This window comes from Netta rufina, assembly GCF_964035555.1.
Source record: "Netta rufina genome assembly, chromosome: 8".
In the NCBI taxonomy this organism is placed as follows: domain Eukaryota; kingdom Metazoa; phylum Chordata; class Aves; order Anseriformes; family Anatidae; genus Netta; species Netta rufina.
Genome location: NC_140131.1, coordinates 2966974 through 2987119, shown reverse-complemented (window position 1 = coordinate 2987119; position 20146 = coordinate 2966974). Strand labels below are relative to the sequence as shown.

General features: G+C 39.9%; 1 protein-coding gene across 1 annotated transcript in view; it reads left to right on the top strand.

Moving 5' to 3' along the window:
- Nucleotides 1-20146, top strand: part of PATJ (PATJ crumbs cell polarity complex component) — a gene marked incomplete at both ends in the record, with an annotated part of 137833 nt that overhangs the window by 90156 nt on the left and 27531 nt on the right. Inside the window, 5 exons of the mRNA XM_084291403.1 lie at nucleotides 7801-7873; nucleotides 11228-11320; nucleotides 15690-15761; nucleotides 16241-16358; nucleotides 16943-17076. Coding sequence (XP_084147529.1) covers nucleotides 7801-7873; nucleotides 11228-11320; nucleotides 15690-15761; nucleotides 16241-16358; nucleotides 16943-17076 — 490 coding nt within the window. The remainder of the gene's footprint in view (nucleotides 1-7800; nucleotides 7874-11227; nucleotides 11321-15689; nucleotides 15762-16240; nucleotides 16359-16942; nucleotides 17077-20146) is intronic.

The following is a 20146-nucleotide window of genomic DNA, read 5'->3' as shown; positions in this document are numbered from 1 at the left end:
GTGGAAAATGTGCCTGGTATGGAGGCTGTGGAGGCAGAAGCAGAATGTATGAAACCAAAACCCAGGGCTCAATTTAGTGCTGCCAGGCAGCACTGAGAGCACGGGCTTCTGGTGATCCTGCCCTGCTGCCCCGGGCACCACAGCTGGCTGCTGAGAACCAGACTCCACAGGGCTGTAACAGTGTGTGCTTGTTAGCTCGAGTCTCCATGGGTATGGAAAGGAATAAAAACCGTGTGAGTTCTTACCTGTATTTCCCATTTTTCAGGTTATTTGTGTAGCAGTGGATTTCAAGGCAAAAAGTTGTCATGATGATCATAATGAGTAGATACGGAAAATACCGTTGGATGATTCTCGGCGCTCCCTTTAGGGCTTAAAATCAAAAAGTCTGCTTTATATGCTGATGTTGAGGTTACGAGCTTGTCTTTGCACTTCCAAAGAGAACACATCTCACCCCTGTGCTCTCTGCCGTGCATTGGAGTGCACTGACAACTGACACGTCTGTTCACTTGATCCAAGCAGCCGTTCAAACCGCAAAGAAAACAAATTCTCCCACCGAGAGAATGTTATCAGCAGCTAGGCCACTGTCTGTAGTGCTGGGAAAAAACAAGTGTTGCTTTCTTTCCTTTTTTTTTGTTTTTGAGATCAACTGCTTTTAGTAAGAGGGGTGTTTCAAAGTGTTACCAAAGCCAGATTAGGATGTCTCTTAAAGGAGAAATTAGAGTAATTTTCCTGTGCAAAATATATTCCATGAGCCCATTCTTCCCGTTCCTACACTTTTAGACCTCAAAATCAGTGGATGTGATTTTATGTATGAACCAAAAGGCCGTGCCATGCCCAGAAGTCTTGTCCACAATGCAGTTTAAAAGGAGAAGTTTTTGCTCGCTTTATCAGTTATTTTAAAACCATCATATAAGATGGAGGTACTGAAATGCCACTGCTTCATGCACTGTGGTGCCAGCTCTACTAAATATGAAGAGTTATGGGCCTCATGAATCTCCATCCATCTCTTGTGCAATAGCTTTTCCAGCCAAGAACAGAGTGTAGCAGACTGAGAGCTCTCCTGGTAGGTTTGCTGCTTGCCTGATCTCACACAGTGCCTCTCCGCTCTCCAACGTGGAAGGAGCAGGGTGCTGTTAACGTCTGCTATGCCCTGAAGAAGCAGAGGAGCCAGTTACAACAGAAATACTTCCCTCCTCCTGAGCACCATTACTGATGCAACCTCCTTGTGCAGGCAGAAGGCCGAGAGCATGTCCTGGAGCACGTGGGAAGGAGAGGACACAACTCCCCCTAGCAAAATAAGGGACACTGCAGGAGGTAATAGGGAATTGGTCTTCAGAAGGATGTTCATGTTCTGATTTCAACAGCAAAAGGCCTGAGTAGGTTACAGTTTTCCAGAAACTCATTATTTTACAGCCTAAAAAGTTCCTCTGTGCTTGACTGAGTTGATCTAGGACATAAAAGCAAAACTGGTGGGACTCTTGGACACTATTAAGTGTCCTCTTTGATATCCTGGGGCCTTGTTTTCTCAAATGAAGGATGCTCGGTGATAAGCATGCTGCTGCTTTGCTTTGAAGCAGGAAACTACATCAAGGTTTTCCTCTTCCTGGTGTTTTGGTTCACGTGCAGGGCAGGGGGATGTTTCCATAAAGTCTTTAATCAGTTACAAAAGAAGCCCAGGAATTCCTGGCCACAAGAAAGAGTTTCTGTGAGATGTGTAATATGGGTCATTAAGTAACTTGGTGTTTTGTGAATTTATTTTGGGGGGTGGAACAGAAAATAAGCATCCTTCTCAGTCTGTTTTACTTTTTAGTAAAATCCTCACTGATTATCTGCACTATAAATATCTGCTCTCTTTTTAGTACCCTGGTAGTGTTACAATTTCATTCCCACACTTTCCTGAAATTTTTGCTGATGCGACAGTGCAATATACGCCGTGAGAATCACAGTCCCCTTGTATCTGAAGGTTTCTTGCTCTGCTTCGTGAGCATCTTTTCCTCGACTAAATTGACAATGATTATTTAAAAGAGTTGATCTTGGCTGGTTTCCAAAATATAGGTCTTAACACAGCACCATTTCCCAGTGCTCTCATTAATCACATAAGCTTGTAATAGCATCTAAAAGATTTGCAGTTGTAGTGTCACTTTTTTTTTTTTTTTTGGTTTGGTGCATCTTGTGCTTTGTGGCTTTCTACAGGAACAAATTTGAAACATTTAACCTGCTTACATGGCTAAGCAGACAAACCAATCACCCAAGCACAGCATGGTCTCCATGAGACAAAATGGCTCAGTCCACGTGCTTCCTCTGACCAGTGCCCAGCATCGTTTTACCTGACCTCCTAGGCTTACAGATGCAACTTCCAAGCTACTATGGCTAATATGTGCTGTAATAATCTGACAAAGAGCTTTGTTTCTTGTAGGAATCTCTATGCCCTAGTTCCCAAAATAGAATGGATTTCGTCCATTGTATTTTTGGTTCATGCATTAAATGTTCATTCTTTTACGATGCAAAGTAAGACACTTGGGTTTTACATTCGTAGGAGGAAATCCAGTTTACATCAGAATGCTCTTATACAGGGAGAATTGTATGATTCAGCACATTCAGTGTTTTGTCCACGCTCAATTAACTGCCTTTAATCTGTTTTGGTGCTCCACTGTTGGTATAATAAGCAGATCAAACATAGTTTGAAGGCTTGAATCCAAGTGAATGCTGCTGATTTCAAACCCTCATCCTATTGTGCTTAGTTCTTTGATTCATTTGGTATACCTTTTTTTTTCCTTAAAATACAGTTGTTTTATGCTGCAATAAAACATGAAAAACGCTGTAAGAATACAATACTGCAGGGTTTTGCCTATTTAAGTAGAATCTGTTGATGGTCCAGAGTCCTTTTCCCACACTGCAGGCATTTGTTCCGTGACCCTCGCTTTCTGATGATGGGATTGCAGCTTCTCAGGGAAGCCCACAAGTCTATCAGCTTACCACTCCTTCCCTTTCTAGGGGTAATTGTGAAGACAAATCTCTCGCTGTTTACGGAATCTCCTGTTATTTATGATGACATGCAAGGGAGAGAGATCCCTGCTCGGTCTGAGGATTGGCAACGCGAGGGCAGTGACTGGGTTGGCCCATTCTCGGTGCTGTTTGACGCTCGCCGTCGCTGCACCTTTGGCACCAAATCTTTGCTCTTTTTTCAGAGCTCTGTAGGTACCATTGTGTACTGCACACCAGTCAGCCTGGGCTTTTTCATGCTTTAGAAATAATTTTTGCTTTCTTTTTTTTTTTTTTTTTTCTCTAGATAACATATTTGTTCGTATTTTAGTAATATAAATTTGTTTTTTAGTTGCTTTAATTGTTTAGGTTCCTCTGTTTGGGAAAACTCAAATAACCTGTGGGATGCCATGCGTGCAAGTTGGAACTTCCCTGTGGTTTTTCATAGCAGATGTGAACAAGTGCACAGTTGAGGAAGTTAAGTAGTTTGGTCTCCTTCAAACCTTTCATCACCTAACCTGCCATTAAAATGAGGAGTTATTCATTTAAAATAGCAGTGTGCATTTGGATCTCACCTAGCTAAGAGTGAATGGAGAGGAAATGGAGAATAAGAGTGCTCTTCTTTCTAGTGGGAGAGATTTTTTCAAGGCGATGCACAATAGAAGGGTCTTGCCTTGACCCATCTGAAGGAAACACTCAGTGTGTCTTTTCAGTATTCAACTCGCCCGCAGCTCATCTTCTCCAAAGGAGTTTCTGGATGAAAACAAAGCTGTGAAAATATGAGATCCTGGACTGATATCATTTTTCTTGGAACAAGTCGGATGTGCACAATCCAGGTTTTCAATAACCTGCAGGAGTTCGTGCAGCCGGTGGGAGGCCTGAGGTGATGGGGCAAACAGCATTCACTCGCTTGCTCTCCAGATTTCTTCCAACTAAGGTGTCATGCAACTGCTTACAAGTTACTGATTTTTGCCCTGATTCTTGGAATTCTTTGTGCTCCTGAAGAGCATCCCCAACCCCCTACAGAGCTTTTTTGAAGTTTTAGTGTTGACAAACCCTGTAGTTGCCGGTGATTTGGTAAGAGGTTCATCTCCATTCGTTGAGATATCTAAAAGTCACCTGGACCTCTGTGATAAGTGAGCAGTTGTCAGGAGCCTCCAAGAGAGAAACTGAGTTCTTCCCAGCCTAAATGAGGCCATTCAGTGCTTGGATGAATTGCACTTCTGAGTGTGTCTGGGTTTGGAATAGTCCTGTTTTGTCACTGACTATGAAGGAAGTTTGGACGTGAGATGCTCAGCTTTAGACAGGTGATGAATGTCATTCAGCACGCTCACCAAGTATTTCCTTAGTATTACATGGCAGAGAGCTGTACCATCACAAATCCGGGAGATGTATGAGTAGTCACAAAGGAAAAGAGCAAACGTCCTCGAATGAAGGCAGGGAACCTGGATACAAAAATCGCAGATATGAGACATGGCTGAGCAAATAAAGAAACCTGAGTTTCAGCCTGTAGCTTCTGGTTGTCATCTTTAGAAAGATACCTGTCTGAAACGCTTCACAGACCGCTCCATCCATGTGTGACATTCCTCCGAAGTGCCAGAGACAGCTTCTGATAAGGGCAGCACAGTGTCCAGGGCAACTGCAGAGCCGCACAGCGTCAGCTTCCCTTCAGCTGTATGGAACGAATCATCCCTTCGCTTAAGCCCCAGCATCTCCCCCTTCACCGGAGGTGCAGATGTTGGAGCAAAACTTCCCAAGTTCTGCTCGTCAGCCAGTGAGGAAGGACGGGGAGTGTCCAGGGGTCTATTTAGACTAGCAAGGAAGAAAAATGTAGTGAAATATGGCGGTTTAATCAAATAAATCTGAAAGCGTATAAGCTTTGGTAAACTTTAAAGGGTCTTTGCCACTTATACATTGCTTTGATCTTGCTTCCCGTGACCTCTTGCAATGAGGACAACTTGTTTCGTCAGCACTGAGCAACGCTGGTACAAGCAGTCGGCACTTGAACCTCCACCAAGATCCAATTCTGGTTTTCACTCAAACTCATCCGTAGAGGTTGGAAGCAATAAAAGTACTTGCAGGAGGAGTGAGGAACTCCTTTCCCGTTCGGTTTCTTTGTAGCTGATGAGATACAAACAGCTCCCTGGTACGCAGGCTCAGCAAGGAGGTGCCTTCCACAAACCCGATGGTGCTAGAGAGAGAGCAGTGGCTTTTTATCCTTCCTGCAGATAACAGAGGGAAGTGATGGAGCCCCCCTGCCCTTTGGATTGTGTCGTGCATGTCTTTGACCCTGCGAGTACCAAGCTGTGTCTTGACTGTGAGGGGCTCAGCCAGGTTAACCTCGAGCGCTGGTAACTGAGAGCAGCTTTCTCGGAGGTGGTTCTGTAGCAGCTATTGGCAAATAAATTGGATGTTCATTTGCAGTTACTGTAATTTGAATATGATGTTCAGGCTTCTAAGCTGTCTGCTCCAGCATCAAAAGAAAATGATTGCTCCTTTTAGTTGTAAATAAATTCATGTTTTAGTTGAGGACACTTATGGAAGTGGAGAGCAGAAAGAGCAATTTATTATTAGATCTGACACTTTAAAATATGTTCCCTCTTTGATTCTGCTTTGAAGCATTCTCTTTTGAAGCAGCATTAAAGTATTCAAATATGTACGAGCCCTAGCAGGGGGAGATTACAAGTTGAGACATTTCTTAACCTTGTTTTTATTATTATTATTATTGCTCTTTTTTCAAGAGAATAAATATAAGGCGTTTTGTTACTGCTTGGAATAAAATTGCCCATCCATTTAAAAATGCATAAAAATGTTATCCCAGTGATGGGAGGAAAAAAAAATCTTTTTGCGCTAAATAGAAACTGATTTGTATAATTAATTACCTCCTCCCCCTTGTAATGCAGTTCATGAAGCTTATGTCTTGCACTTTGGAATGGTATTTCTTATAAAGGTTTGTACACACCTTATTATTTCCAAGTTTACTCCTAATTGCAAGGTATGCAGCCTGCATTGGAAGCTACACAAGGGTTGTTTTTCACCCTGTTTGTGCTTTGTATAAAATGCTGTCAGAAAAATTTCTATGGTCAAGCCAAAATTGCTAAGCTTCAGAGACACCTTAAGTTTGCTGATTTGTTCTTATAGGTTAGACCAGCAATGTAATTAAATTGGTATCTCATGAGGATAAGAGGAGAAAAAACAGCCTTGCCTAATGTGCTTCATGGGGCAAAGCAAACTTGAAAATTGTGAAATGATTATAAAATTCATGTTCTTGGTTTGGTGCATTCCTCGGATTTCTTTCTGTCTCGGCCCTCTGTGCATGTTTCTGTGTAACAGGGCTCTCTGGTTCTGCTCGTAGCAGGGCTTCTTGCTCTTGCGAAGCTTCGAGCAGGGCCAGGCAGAGAGGCTGGGAGCAAGCACAAAAATGAGTGGCATAGAACCAATTCCTCAGGATTGTATGGCTGTTTGGTTGAAGATAAGTAAATGAATTCACCAACATTTGCCTGTAGGATTTGTCACGTCAAATGCCTGTGATTGAATTTCCCACACGCTGCTCAGCTGAGAGCTGTTGATTTATGGTGTTGTCTTTCCGCAATGAGGATGTACTGGCTTCAGGTATTTAACTCTTAAGAGATAAAATGAGACTTTTTAAAAAGGCATTTCTATGAAGTGCTTTTAAGCATGTACTGGTCGAATATTTTATTCTAGAGGTTAGAGGGAAAAGTTGTGCTTGTGTTACAGTAACCTGGAAGGTAGGACCAGAAATCAAACCCTGGAGATGCGCTGCCTGGAAAGTCAGAACTCGAGATGAAAGGCATTGTATTAGCAGAGAGGCAGGATTACTGATTCCTTCTCTGTCCTGTTTTGGCAAGCAGCCTGTGTGGTGTTACTGAATCTTTGGCAAAATAGGGTTTGCATCATGCTCCTGACTTCTGTGTTCAGTGAGAGGCGTTCAACCCAAAGATAAAAAGGCATGCTAGAAAAGCTTCTGAAGCAAATTTTGGAGTCTTTTTTTTTTATATGCCTCATACTAGCCTTTAAAAATATATATCACTGAAGTCATATTTTACTTGATTCAATTTTACAGAGGCCAAAAAAATGCAGAGCTAATTTCAAGAGCCAAATAATTTAAAAGGCATTTGAGGAAAAACATCAGCAAGACAGAATGCTCTATAATAAGAAAGGCTTTTGGAAGTTAGAGTAATCAAATGTGGACTTAAGAATGAGTTTTAAAGAGGACAGAATAAAAGATGCCATACATGATAAGCAACTTTGGAAAAATAATGCACTTGTGCATAGAGGGAATCAGTGTTCATCTTTTTTTTTTCTCTCCTACTTTTTCTAAAAATTCATTCAAGTTTTTACATTGAATTTTTTACAAAAGACCACTGCAAATATGGACAAAAAAAAAAAAAAAAAAGCAATCTATTTCATCAAAAGCAGGTTTCATAGTTCAGCAATGTGAATGTTAGACAAGTCTAAATAAGCAGTTAACAAGTATTGACATTATTAGAAGAAGCTAACGAAGTATTAACACGTCTGTTGATGTGTAGGGGCCATAAACTCCAACTGCAACCTCTGATAATCCACATTAAATTAGATTTCCAAAGGAGGTAATGTCAAGATCTCCCAGATGAAACTACCGCGGTCCCAGGAAGGGATGTAATCTGCTAGCAGAAAACACAAGCGAAGATGAAGTGCTTTCCTGAGCTCTGACTCCTGATAAGAAGCAATTCTTTTGCCAGTAATAATGTTTTCCTAACGGACAGAAGTTTGGTCGTTGTGGTTAACTGTGTAATACATCATCTGTTTGTTTTGCAGAAATGAAGATGCCGTCAATCAGATGGCTGTTACTCCTTTCCCATTGCCTTCCAGCTCCCACTCTTCTATTGAGGTAAGGCTTGTGGGTTGTTGTTCCTTTGGTTTTGCTTTTAATTTGGGGTTGCTAAATTAGGCTGATTGTCATTAGCAGATCATTATAAATTCAAGCATCTTCTGTAATTAAACCCTGAATCATGAAATGCATTGGGTAGGAGTTTGACCTAATAGTTGTCACTTTCACTGTCACTTTTCTTTGTTCTCATCATCACTGGAAGGGCTGGCATGGCACTAATGACAGAGATTAAACAGGTTATTGCTGTACAGGAGGAGAAACAGTTTCTGCATGCAAACTTTGCTGTCTCCTATCCTGCTCCTTTTCCTTCAGGTTAGAGTAGTCATGGTCTTTTGCCTGGAATGTGGATATCCTCCTAGCGAAAATAAACATTTTTCAGAGAAAAGCTCACACCCTCTAAAGTTCACTTCCCCCAGAATATTGTTTGCATGTCTAAAAATGGAGTAGGGGTGCCAGCAACTAGCAGTGGTAAGGAGGTCTCTGTATACGTGGCTTCATGACAGCAGCATCTTGGGGCAATCCCAACTTCACTGAGAGCCTTGGCCACAATCTGTCCTGTGCCCTGGCAGTGGTATCGCGTGTTCCTGCTCATTTTTTCCTGTAGGAGCAGATGTGAGCTGGTTGGGCAGGGAGCACTCGTATACGGTGTTGTAGCATGCAAAACCTTCCTTAGTCCAGTAACGTTACCAATGTTCTTCTTTACTCTGCTTGCTGCCTCAGCCCCAGTGTAGGCTGATTGCTCTCCTGTGCACCATGAATCCCTGCAGTGTCACCACGCTGGTAGCATTTTGACGTCTCAATACAGCATAACTACGTTTTCTAGATAAAGCACATGGTTAGCCTTGCTGTTGCTTTTTAATTCTATTTCTATTTGAGCTAGTAAAGCAAAAGACATTTTATAATTCAGTTGGGGTTTGGTCTTGCCTTGAACTGATGCATTCAGGTGCATTAAACTTGTGATATTTCAGTAGGCATCACTGTGATCCTGCAGCACTGGGCCACTCTGGGTAGTGCTGGATGCATTTCCTGGCCGCACACTCACTATTGTTGTCTGGATTATATTGCCACTGCTGGCTGCTTCCCTCCAGGCCTAGCTCTGGTCAAGAGTTGCACTGTGCTGGGTGAGAGCTGCTTGGTTTTTGTTTGACCTGAGTCACCTGGGGGCAGTGCTTTCGCTTTTCTTTTTCTCCCCCATCAAAGCAGCACGCTCCAAGTGAAGCTCAGGGATTGCAAATTACTCTACGTATATTTGTGTCTTTGGGTCGTATTAAGCTTTGTTTAGTCACATTTTGGTCTGGGATCAAGTGACCGTAACTAGATTCCACCAGCACGTGGAAACCAAAAAGCTCGGTCTCAAGTGCGATGATCGCCTTTCAAGGTAGATGCTCATGGGTTGAGTTTTGTGTTTTATTGGCAAGCCCTTCTTATTTACATTGTGTCTGGTTTTAGAAGTAAATGCTGGGTTTCACTTCTAGTCTAGTACCTTTTTATTCCATAACATAAATGTAACCAAAAGATGTTGTATAGAACTTGACGTTGCTTTCCTTTGTCAGCTATTTGTATGCTTAAAAAAAAAAAGGGACTGTGCTTTATATCTTGAAATACCAGATAAATATTTAACATTGTGGTGTGTCTATTCTGAACATGAATCTTGTCAGATCGTATTAAATAGCCTAGCTAAAGTAACAGAATATCAGGGAGCCATAGTTACCATATGCTATTGTGTTAATCTTCATCTTATCTTTCTCTCTTCATCAAGGCATTTTAATTTTAATACAGAACATGATAAGCAGCAAATATGCCTTAAAACAAGCTCTTGCTTCATTGCATGGAGTTGCAAGACAGGATAAGGCTATGCTGTGGTGTAATGGTGCGGGCACACCACCAAAAGCAAAGTAATGATTCATTGTGCTAAAAGATTGGTTTGCAAAACGTTTCGTTGATCAGAAAGCCACCCCACCATCATCTGTTTAGTTGGGGGAGTGACACGTTCTGCTGCAGTCCTGAACAGAGTAAGCCTTGTAAGGACGGAGGGTGGTTTACTCCTTGTGCAGTGGTCAAGACATTTGCATGATTATAATTGTGCACTGTGAAGTAAAATGTCTCATGACAACTCAGAAATAATTTTTCTTCTGAAGATCTTAAAAATGGGTTTGTTGTATGTAGTTTATCTTGCACTGGAAGAGAGAGCAGCTCCAAAGTTGGATTAAAGGCTCAAATGTACCGAAACTACTTAAAGTAAATCAGAACCAATGGATCAAAAATATCAGATTCAGGACCCGGTCAGTTTTAAAAAGGGAAGGAAAATTACCACCTTACGTTTTGCATGTAGCCAAATTAGTGAGAATTTAAACTTTAAATTCTATCTTAATCTTTTCATGAAGATGCCATTTCCTCTCTATCTAAGCTTTGTCATTGGTATGGGAAAGATATTTTTTCTTGCCAATACATGCTTCTTAAATACATGCTTTTTATTATATAGAGAAAATAGCAGGAAGTCCTGATCAGAAAAGCTTTTTTACCTAGTATGGTGCTATTTTATGTTCTAAAGGCCATTTTTGTTTGGAACTCTCTTCAGAAAGGGAGAAACTTGTTATACCTTGGGTGCAGCATAGATGTGCGGCACAGGTTCAAAACCAGAGCTCATGTAGGAGGTGGTTCTGGAGCACATCTTGGTGAAAATACTGATGTCATTTGGCCCACCGACATCATTAATTTGTTCTCCAGAAGTTGTACTTGAATGCTATTTGCAGCGTTGTCGAGTAACGCGCAGACATAATTGAGTCCTGAGGTCTCATTTGCAGTTGAGGTTGGAGGCAGTGCTCCAGTGCTGGCTTCAGCCTGCGGAGCTTGGTGGCCACACGCTCTGTCCAGAGGAGCTTTGGCTTGGTGATTCCTCCAGGGCTGATCCATCAGTCCCTCTGCTACCAACCCTCTTGGACTGCATGAAGGAAAGCTTGGATTCCTTCTTAATGCATTGAGCATGTGTGAAACTCATCCCCTCTGCGGAAGTCTGGTGGGGGTCCCTTAATCCAAGCTCAACAGTTTGCACACTCGATGTGGTTTGGTCTGGCTTTGAAAATTGACCCAGATCTGCTCCAAAGTGCTAGCTCATGGTATTGGACCACCTCCTGGTACTTGGGGCTGGCTGGAGACTGAGGTCTGTCTTTCAAAACTTGTATCGCTTATTTGTCTCCTGACAGTAGGATGCTTTAATTGTGGATCTTTTTACTTTTTCATGCTGCTACTTGTTTAGAAAAACAAAAGAAAAGGTAAAACTGTCTATTTTTTTTCTTTAGCTGTTATGGGGGATCATAGCTCTGTATAAAAACTGTTATCAATCCTTTCTACCAGGATCATGGTGGCACCGAAACTGCAAGCAGTGAAGAAGACCCAAGCTTGGATGTTGTCATGAAAAGCCTGACTGATGAGGAATCCAATAAAACTGTAAGTGACTTACAGCAACACTTAGTAACAGTCACAGCTTAGAAAATGCCAGCTCATTGGCTTGGTTTGCATTTTAGCTGTGCTTGGGTTGGAGTATTTACGGCATACTTTTGTTGAATAATATCCAGAACATGTAAGAGCAGAATCCAACTTCTTGTTTTACATCTATTTGTTCTCTTCACATGTTTTCATGAATTAGGACCTCAGTATAATTAGTAAAAATACTGAGGTTAAGTGTTTTTATGTACCATTTTGTCTTTCTCTTGATTGCTTTCTCAGTTAGAGGATTCAGTTTCTACTCTTGCTATCCATGTGTGACAAACTTCAGAAAAAAAGCATGGTCTGTAAATCATTTTCTTCTTTATATTCATAGCTTCATAAATTCTAAGGCCAAAAATGACTATTATCATAATCTAGTCTTGCCTCCTGAATAACATAGCTATAGAGTTACTTTCAGTAATTTCTACATCAAGCCCATAACTTCTGATTTAATGTGTTACTGTCAGTATGCACTGTAATAAATACTGAACTTCTCGTTGATACAAATAGGGTTTTTTGTTTTTTAGTATGTCAGGATCGTGCGTTATCAGAAATCAAAGTCCTTCAGGGTTAACCTTAATCTCTTTTTTTGGATTCAGTATTAAAAATTTGAAATGGAAAATTACTAAATGTGCTGGAGAGTGACTAACCTAGAGGTACATAAAATTTGCTGAGGCAATCTTTTTGCCCAACAGTCCACTCTTTTTTCAAGGAGTGCGTTCACTGAGATTTGCTGTGTGCGCAGTTTGTGTGCAGGCCTCCACAAGGGAAATCTGATACTTGTTTTCCTAATTTTTTTCTCCCTGCTCCATCATGTTTTTTTGCAAATATAAGTTGAATATATATAATGTCCTGTAACAAGTAAATATTTAATTAATGAGTCCATGAACTCTAAGTGTTAGGAAGTAGTACGTGGTATTCAAGCATCAGAATTAACCAAGCATGTAAAATGGATTTGTGTTCCTAATGGGTTACTAAGAAGTTTTAATTATTTGTGTTCATATTTGTTTGCCTTGTTCAGAGTTCTCCCTTGATGGGCTAGAACATAAATGAATCAAGGATTTTCTTGTATTCATTTACGGGTATAATTCACCTTTTCTTCTTGCTGGTCTTGCTCAACTTGGCAAAAAAAAGAAAAACAATGGGTTACAAAGTAATGTGAAAAACTTCACAAAAGTGGATAAAAAGATACAAAATATGTTGTAAAGAATGAACTTGATATAGGATATGTGCTGTGCTGCTTTTTGGAAGCTAATAGAGGGAGTATGAGTTTAATGCAAAAAATAAAAATGGGAAAAAGAAATGCAGCAATCCAAGATAGGCACGGAGGGAAGACACCAATGGGACAACAGAGGACAGAATGTATTGGCAGCATCTTTTCAAATGTGGTGAATCAAGAAGGAAGTGAACTGTTGAGCCAAAGGGTAGCAGTTTCAGTATTTTAGACAGAAAGATAAAAATAAAATCAAAAGATAAAGTGTTGGTGGTAAGAGTGGTTCTATATAAGACAGCAGAAAAGTAAGAGAAGACAAAGGGATGCATTTGTTGAGAGCATCAGGATAGTACTTTATTTATTTTTTTGTTTTGACTGTCTGTACCAGCTTATCTTCCACTTAATTTTTTCACGTAACAGCAACCAGCTGCTGCAATTTGCCATTTATCTTTGGAATTCAAGCCATGGTGTCCAGCAGGCCCATAGCATTATCCCTGCTGAGGTGTAGAGGGGAGGCAACCTGTCCCAGCTCAGTAGTGATACCAGGATATTACTCAGTGGCTATTTGCATAGAGGGAACTTCCTGATTTTTTTCCCATCAGATAAATGGCTGCTGAGAAATTTAGTAGGAGGTGGAGTTAGAAAAGTATTTGAATGCCTCCAGATCCAACTACTTAGTTCCTCGTGGCTTCAGTTGGGCCAGCCCACAAAATGGAGGCACAAATAAATGAAAAATGCTAGAGGCTAGCTTCAGAACCTCAGATATTGCTTTCAATCAAGATTTTAAAGTTTCGTGGCAAGTATTTCGAAGGAGTGTATCTTATTTTTGTAAATGCTGATGGAATTTGGTTGTAATCAGTCCCTTCAGTGGATATGGGTCATAGTGGCATTAAGGCTTCAACACTGCAGTGCAAGATATGACAGCTCATTATTTTTAGGAAAAAAGATTTCTGTCTAAAGATTTTTCAATCTTTTAGTGACCGAGGCAAAAGAAAATAATGCCTCGTTTTCCACAGTGTGTTGCTACCAGAGCCTAACACTTACTTCACCATTGTTACTGAATTTCTCAGGCATATGTCAGGAGAAATCAGGAATGTAAAAGTCAACGTGTAAGATCAAGTTCACTGAGTAAATAAAAAGTATGTGCTTATCAGCAGATCTTCTGCAAGTGCATACAGCTCAAAGCACAGACAGGACGGCTCACCAAATGACAGCAGGAATAAAAAAAAAAATGAAGTCATTTTGTGTTGCTGATAAATTTGTCAGTCTCTCCCAAGATACTTTTTATTGTCACTTCATCACTTTAAAAAGTAGAAAGTTGTATAATGGACATCATTGTAGACTCGGATGATAAGAGGGGGGAAAGAAAACAACTTTATTTCTGGACTGGAGCCAACGGAAGTGTTAGGCAAAGTCTTGCACACTTGTTAGCTGCCACGTCGAGAGGTCCTGGTGGCAGGTTATGGTTTTCTGAGGATGGTTGCTGTCCTGGCCTCTACAAGGTGTTGTTGGAAAAGAATTGATAGATGAGGGCTTTGGGAGAGACTCAGAACTTTTAACTTTACAGAGGTGAAAATGGCTTGAAGAGTCGTTGGATGTGTTCTGAAACACCTCACATCATTAATGTCCTAGCAGTTTGCTGTCCTGGAGGTGGATACTTAATATTATTATTATTACTGTTAATAATAATAAATGCTTAAACTGATGTTAGGTGAGGAACAGACTCACTTGAATTATTGACAAAGAGGAGGAGCTTCACAAAAATGCTTCTGGATGTACTTGGGGGAGTTGAATTAAATTAGGCTGTTGGGTCTCAGGCATATGACAAATGCTGAGTGCACAATTCAGTGTTTGAAAGCCTGCAAATCTTCTCATTTTATCCAGACACCTCCATCATAGAGAGGACTAAAGGGCTTTAAAGGTGATGTACAATGCTTATGTGATGTGCAGGTTGAAGTTTTAGGCACATATCAGGATGAAAAAGGGAAGTATGAAATTTTTTATTGCTCATCAAAACACTCTCTCTAAGGTGACAAAGCAATCTTCCCACTTCTCCCCAGACACTACTGATAATACAATGAGATCACTTTATCTTATTTTCTTGTTATCCATTTGGATAATAGTTACAGTTGTATGCTTAGAGTAAGAAAAAAATGCAGAAAAAAAAAGCCTGGGGGGCTTGGCATATTTTAATGTAATAAAACTTCAGGAAACAAGGCCAGTATTTTCAAGCTTGGTTACCTAAAATTTGATTTATGTTTTCTTTTGTATGAATTGTCATCTTAATTAGAAATTCTTCTGAGGTGCAGAATATCTCCGTCTTTTGAAGTTGGTACTCAGCTTTTCTTAAAATTAGGCTGTGATCAAAGTGACCTAAGTTTGGTGTAGAGGTTTAAAAAAAAAAGGGGGGGAGGGGAAGGCACTAACTATCTGGAGGCAGTTCTAGGACAAAAATATTCTTTAGTGTATTGCAAAGGTATAGAAAGAAATTAGGATACAAGTGAAGGTCGTGGTTGAAGTGCCATTGTTTGAGATGCTTATAATGAGGCTGGGTGATGCATTTTAAGCAGTTAGTTGAAGTGCAGGCGGTGTGCTCAGTGCTGCTGAGGACTACCACAAAAAGAAGGAAGGAGGTGAGAGTAGATGACTTTGAACTTCTTCCAGCTGTAGGCACTATATGGTCTATACCCATGTGCCAAAAGATAGACACGTGAGTACCTGTCCATTTCAACATAGCACGGGAATTGCTGTCCTGGCCACCCTGGAGAGTGGCCTTCCATCTTCTTTATCACTTCATATTTTTAGGAACTATATAAATAATATGTGATACTCTTCTCCCAGAAAATCCCTTCCTTAAATTGTACGCATTCAGTAATTCCTGATTATTTCTGTATTCACACTATTTTTTAGTAATTCTAAGTTCTGTTCTAAGTAACTCTAAGTTTTTCTCTAAGTAATTCTAAGTTTTGGAATTCAACTCTGTGCGCTAGAAGTGCGCTTGTATGATGAAATGTCACCATGTTTAACCGGACCAGTAATTTCTGATTTTGGAAGATACTTCATTAAAGTTAGTATAACATTTTCAATACATCTTGCTTTCTTTTTTTGGCCTTTTAGGAAGTGAAATGTAAAACTGACAAACCAGTGTTGGCGGATCAGTCGGAAGCAGAGGAGCAGCTCCCAGAAAATGTTTGTGTATTCTTCTTGACCATTAAGGGGGGCTGGATTTAGTTGAAGGTTGCGTGATTTATGGGAGAGAGGGGCTAACTGGAGAAATACTAAAATAATTTTCTTGGGGGTAAACTTCAAAAATTACTTTATTCTCTTTAAGTATATCAAAATAGTCCTACAGGCTAATGTCAAGGATGTTCTTTGCTCTTTAAAAGAAAAAAAAATTGTTTGGCATGAGAGGCACCACTGAGAAAAGTCCTACTTCCTACACATGATTGCTGGAAGCACAGTTATCCAGACTTTCTGATTTGCTATTTGTCTTCAAAGTGAATATTTTCAGTTCATCACCCATGCTTCTTACGTTTCCTTTCTGTTGACTTAGTAGATTTAGTAGGGTGCACTAATTGACAACTAATGCTGATTGACAACTAATGCATAATATGCATTTCTGTGTTTGATAACTGATCTGTTTTGCTTCTGCTGTGCTTCAATTTTAGGTTCTCAACCAGATCAAGCAATCTAAATCTTCAACAAAAACATCCGTCAACTTGCAGGAGATACCCCTGGTGTCAGCACCTACTTATCTTCCTCCAGACACAGAAGTCACCAGCCGCAGTATGAACCAGTTTCTATTTTTTCAATATTATTGTGTGGATTAAGTACCCTAATCCAGGATGCTTTATTTTTTTTTCTGGATAACTTTTTCTGAGATTTTTTACTGTGAGCATCCAATGTACTACTTCAATTTACTTTATAAAATGTTTGCACTTTTCTCTCATTTTTATAATTTTTGAGAGCCTGAAGATGTCTTTGCATGCTTCTCATGACTTTTGTGTACAGAGGGCTTTTGCCCCTCTTTTTAATTAAAAATAAAGACAGAAATAAAGGCAATCTGGGACATGACCTTATCTACCCTGAATGGAATACACATTGCCATCATGGTCTGAATTGTATAGGTTGTATCTGAATTTAGTGTCCTACCAGATATTTACTCTGAGTATTTAATCCCAGAGCTTTGGAGATGCTCTAATTTAGAGATTTCAGAAGTAACTCAGAGTAATTGTCAAGTTTGGTTTAGATTTGTAAAGGTGAAGAACAAAATAAGAGAGCTTAATTAGTTGCTCTCATATGATTCCTTTTTTTTTTTTTTTTCCTCATGTGATAGTGTGACTTATTTCTTTCCTTTTTCACATTCCTAGGTGTCTTTCCACCTCTATTGCCTGTGGATCCAGCAACATGTCCTATTGTTCCTGGGCAGGAGATGACTATAGAGATATCCAAGGGTCGGTCAGGGCTTGGACTCAGCATTGTCGGAGGGAAAGACACTCCCCTGGTGAGCTTCTTTTAAACTAATATATTAATGTATCTGATAAAGAATAAGAGGTAAAGAAACAAATTCTGCCATTAGTCTGTTACTACCCTACTGCGTTGGTCAGTATGGGGAGGAGAAACCAGAAACCACAATCTTCGATAACACTTTGATAATTTTGCCTTGTATCAGTCATTTTCTATTGCATTTAAATTGAAAGGTCTGTGTTTCAGAAGTGCTTTCTGCTATGGTCAGAGTTTACAAATATATGTTATGTTTTTAACCAGTGTGAATTAAGAGTTTCATGTAGGTAAGTTACCAGAATGATTAGACTACAAGAGTGTGTCACAGGGGTAGAACTACTTCAGCAAGGTTACACCTACATCTTCAGAATATGTTTAGTAGATATTTAAATAAACTGTGATACAACTCCCAGCCAGTTGAACAGAGGTAAATCAAAGGCAATCTTTTATTGTTTTATGCGTCTTTTAGTTTAATCTGCCCTTGACTATGTTGTTTAAACAAAAATTATTTTCAGCTACCTTAAAATTTATCAGTTCAAGTGTAAACTCAGCAAGTTAATTATGCTAACGCCATTTCTACCTCTGCTGTTGCTGTTTCCACTCCTCTCTACATTTAAGAGATGCTGTACTACAGTATAAGAGAATGTCAGCTTTTTTTTAAATGTCAAATTCAGTTCTTTCATTAAACTAGTCTGTTGCAGAGGTTACTTTATTGCATTCTCCTGAATCCATTGCAGCAGAGATGTAAGGCAACAGAGCCTGCTCTGTTACGTGCAATTGTTCCATTCCCAAAAATATCATGGTTGTTCATCGTTAAACAATAAAGTGCTTTGAGTGTCAGCAGCCAGAGATTTTAAACAGTTGCAATGTAGCAATCTTTTTCCAGACCAAGAAAAAAAGTGGAAGTAATAAGGTGGTTTTATTTTGCAAAGCATAGGCTGTATCTTTTTACAGCATTAAAGCTGAAATTGGAAAAGGTTCAGCTTTCTATCCCACTTATCCAAGTCTCTGGATGTGTGGAGTTTGGATGAATTGCTCTGTTTCACATGGAGATAGATCTGAGTTATGCCAAAGGTTAAATCAGCCTGTATGGTTTTCACTCTGTCCAGCCATGCACTGGTTTGTATCTAGTCCTTTTTTCCTCTAGCTTCTCAGTGTTGAGTAAATTCAAATAAGAATTTCAGTATTAGTCATCTCTCTGCTTTTTCATTTAACTGGAATTTGGAAATAAGACATGGCAGTCTGTCAGACACAATCTGGTACATGTCTTTCATGAGATTTTCATATAAATAAATGAAAATTATAAATATCTACTTTACAGAGCAGATGAGAAAAATGCAGAGGATTTTGTTCTTTAAGTTGAGTAAATGGTTTTGGTTAAGTATTGTGATTTCATTACTTTATTCATTAAAGTGTCTTTGTAGGAGTTTATGATCTATGCAGTTGATTGCAGTAACCGTGAAATTCATGGAGGGAGGGAGGTCTGATTTCCAACATTTCTAATCCTTGCATTTTGGACCTACCAAAATGAGTCCCTGTTTCTTGTCATATTTCTTCATCTGCTCATTCAAAGGCAATCGATGTTATTTCATAGGAAACAGGTTACATTTGTGAGACCACAGTCTAATCTAATAATTTACCATGTGCGGAGACCCTCTCTGGGATTCTCCAGAGCTTGCTTGCTTATCCAACCAAAACCATGCATGCACACTGTTCTCCTTACAGCAGGTAGCCAGGGAAGTGTCTTCAGCTGGTGGGATCAACATCACTCTGTCTTGTCGTAGTGATCTCCCTCAAATTATTCCCAAATTATTTTGATTTTTTTTCACCATGTAGGCAAAAAGAAAAAAAAAGAAAAAAGAAAAAAAGAAAGAAAAAAAAAAAAAAACAAGGAAAGGAAAAAAGAAAGAAAAAATGCTTTAGTAAAGATCTGAAATAGTTTACATAACAGAATGGAGAGAAGTAGAAGAAGATGCTACTCAATGCCTGTCTTTTGGGATTTCTTTGAGTAGAGGATGAAAGAAATTACATACATACCTGGAACTGAGTGATGTATTTTTTTCTTACTCTATTTCATTTGTTCTTAACTCTGATATAGATGGACATCTGTTATATTTCAGAAAAGGCAAAATAAATTGCCTTACAGCTTCACTGCCTATGCACGTATTATGCCCAGGTGCCATAGAAGTTTCTCTTCCAAAGGGCTGGTCACATGGCAGAAACTGAGTATCCATGAGCCACTGTTTTCTCCAGTGTGGTGAAGTTATATTAATTAAGCTGTAATAGTTATTAGTTAAGTTAAGCTGTGATTGGTTTCAGCAGTTTTGTGTTTGTTTGTTTTTCTGAGATTTTTTTTATTTATTTTTCAAGCTGTTTTTGAAATGAGAGTTGTCAAATCCAAGTCAGAGGAATGGGAATAGAGCCACTCGTAGCTTATTTCTGCAGGCATAAGATAGGGATTTACTGCCTCCCGTGCTCATATAGTTGAGGCAGCACACACAGACCACAGAGGTGAGATGCTGTGATGAAACCATGGAAATGTGCTCCACCAGAGACAGAAAGTCAGAGCAGGAGTAAGTCCATGGGCTTGGTGCCTGTGTGTGCCACATGGCTGCAGAAACTTGTTCTGCCTGGTTGTCCTGTGAGAAAACAAGACACTCACACCTGTGTCTTTGTCCTTTCCTATTGTGCTATTTATTTCATACCTGCAGAGGTGTGCAAGTGACTGCTAAAAGCTAAGGCTCTGAACCCCAGTCCCCAGTAGCCCAGAAGTCATTTATCAGCCCTGGGGACGGAGGGAGGCTGTGGTAATAAAATGCACTTCATCTAAAAATGCTGAACTGGCTGCTGGTAGTCAACACTGACACACAGCAGCAGTTCACATGTGATGGGAGGGCTCATTTCAGAATATTTTGGATTTTTTTTAATTAGTCCCAGCTTTTGGAATAAACTTGGCAGGCTGCTAGCGGGACGCTTCCTAATGAAACACGGAGTGTGGCTTATAAATCGTAACCTTGGGAATCCCATCAGAAATCACCAAGGAAAGGTTGTTCAGGAAGTGGGAAAATGAT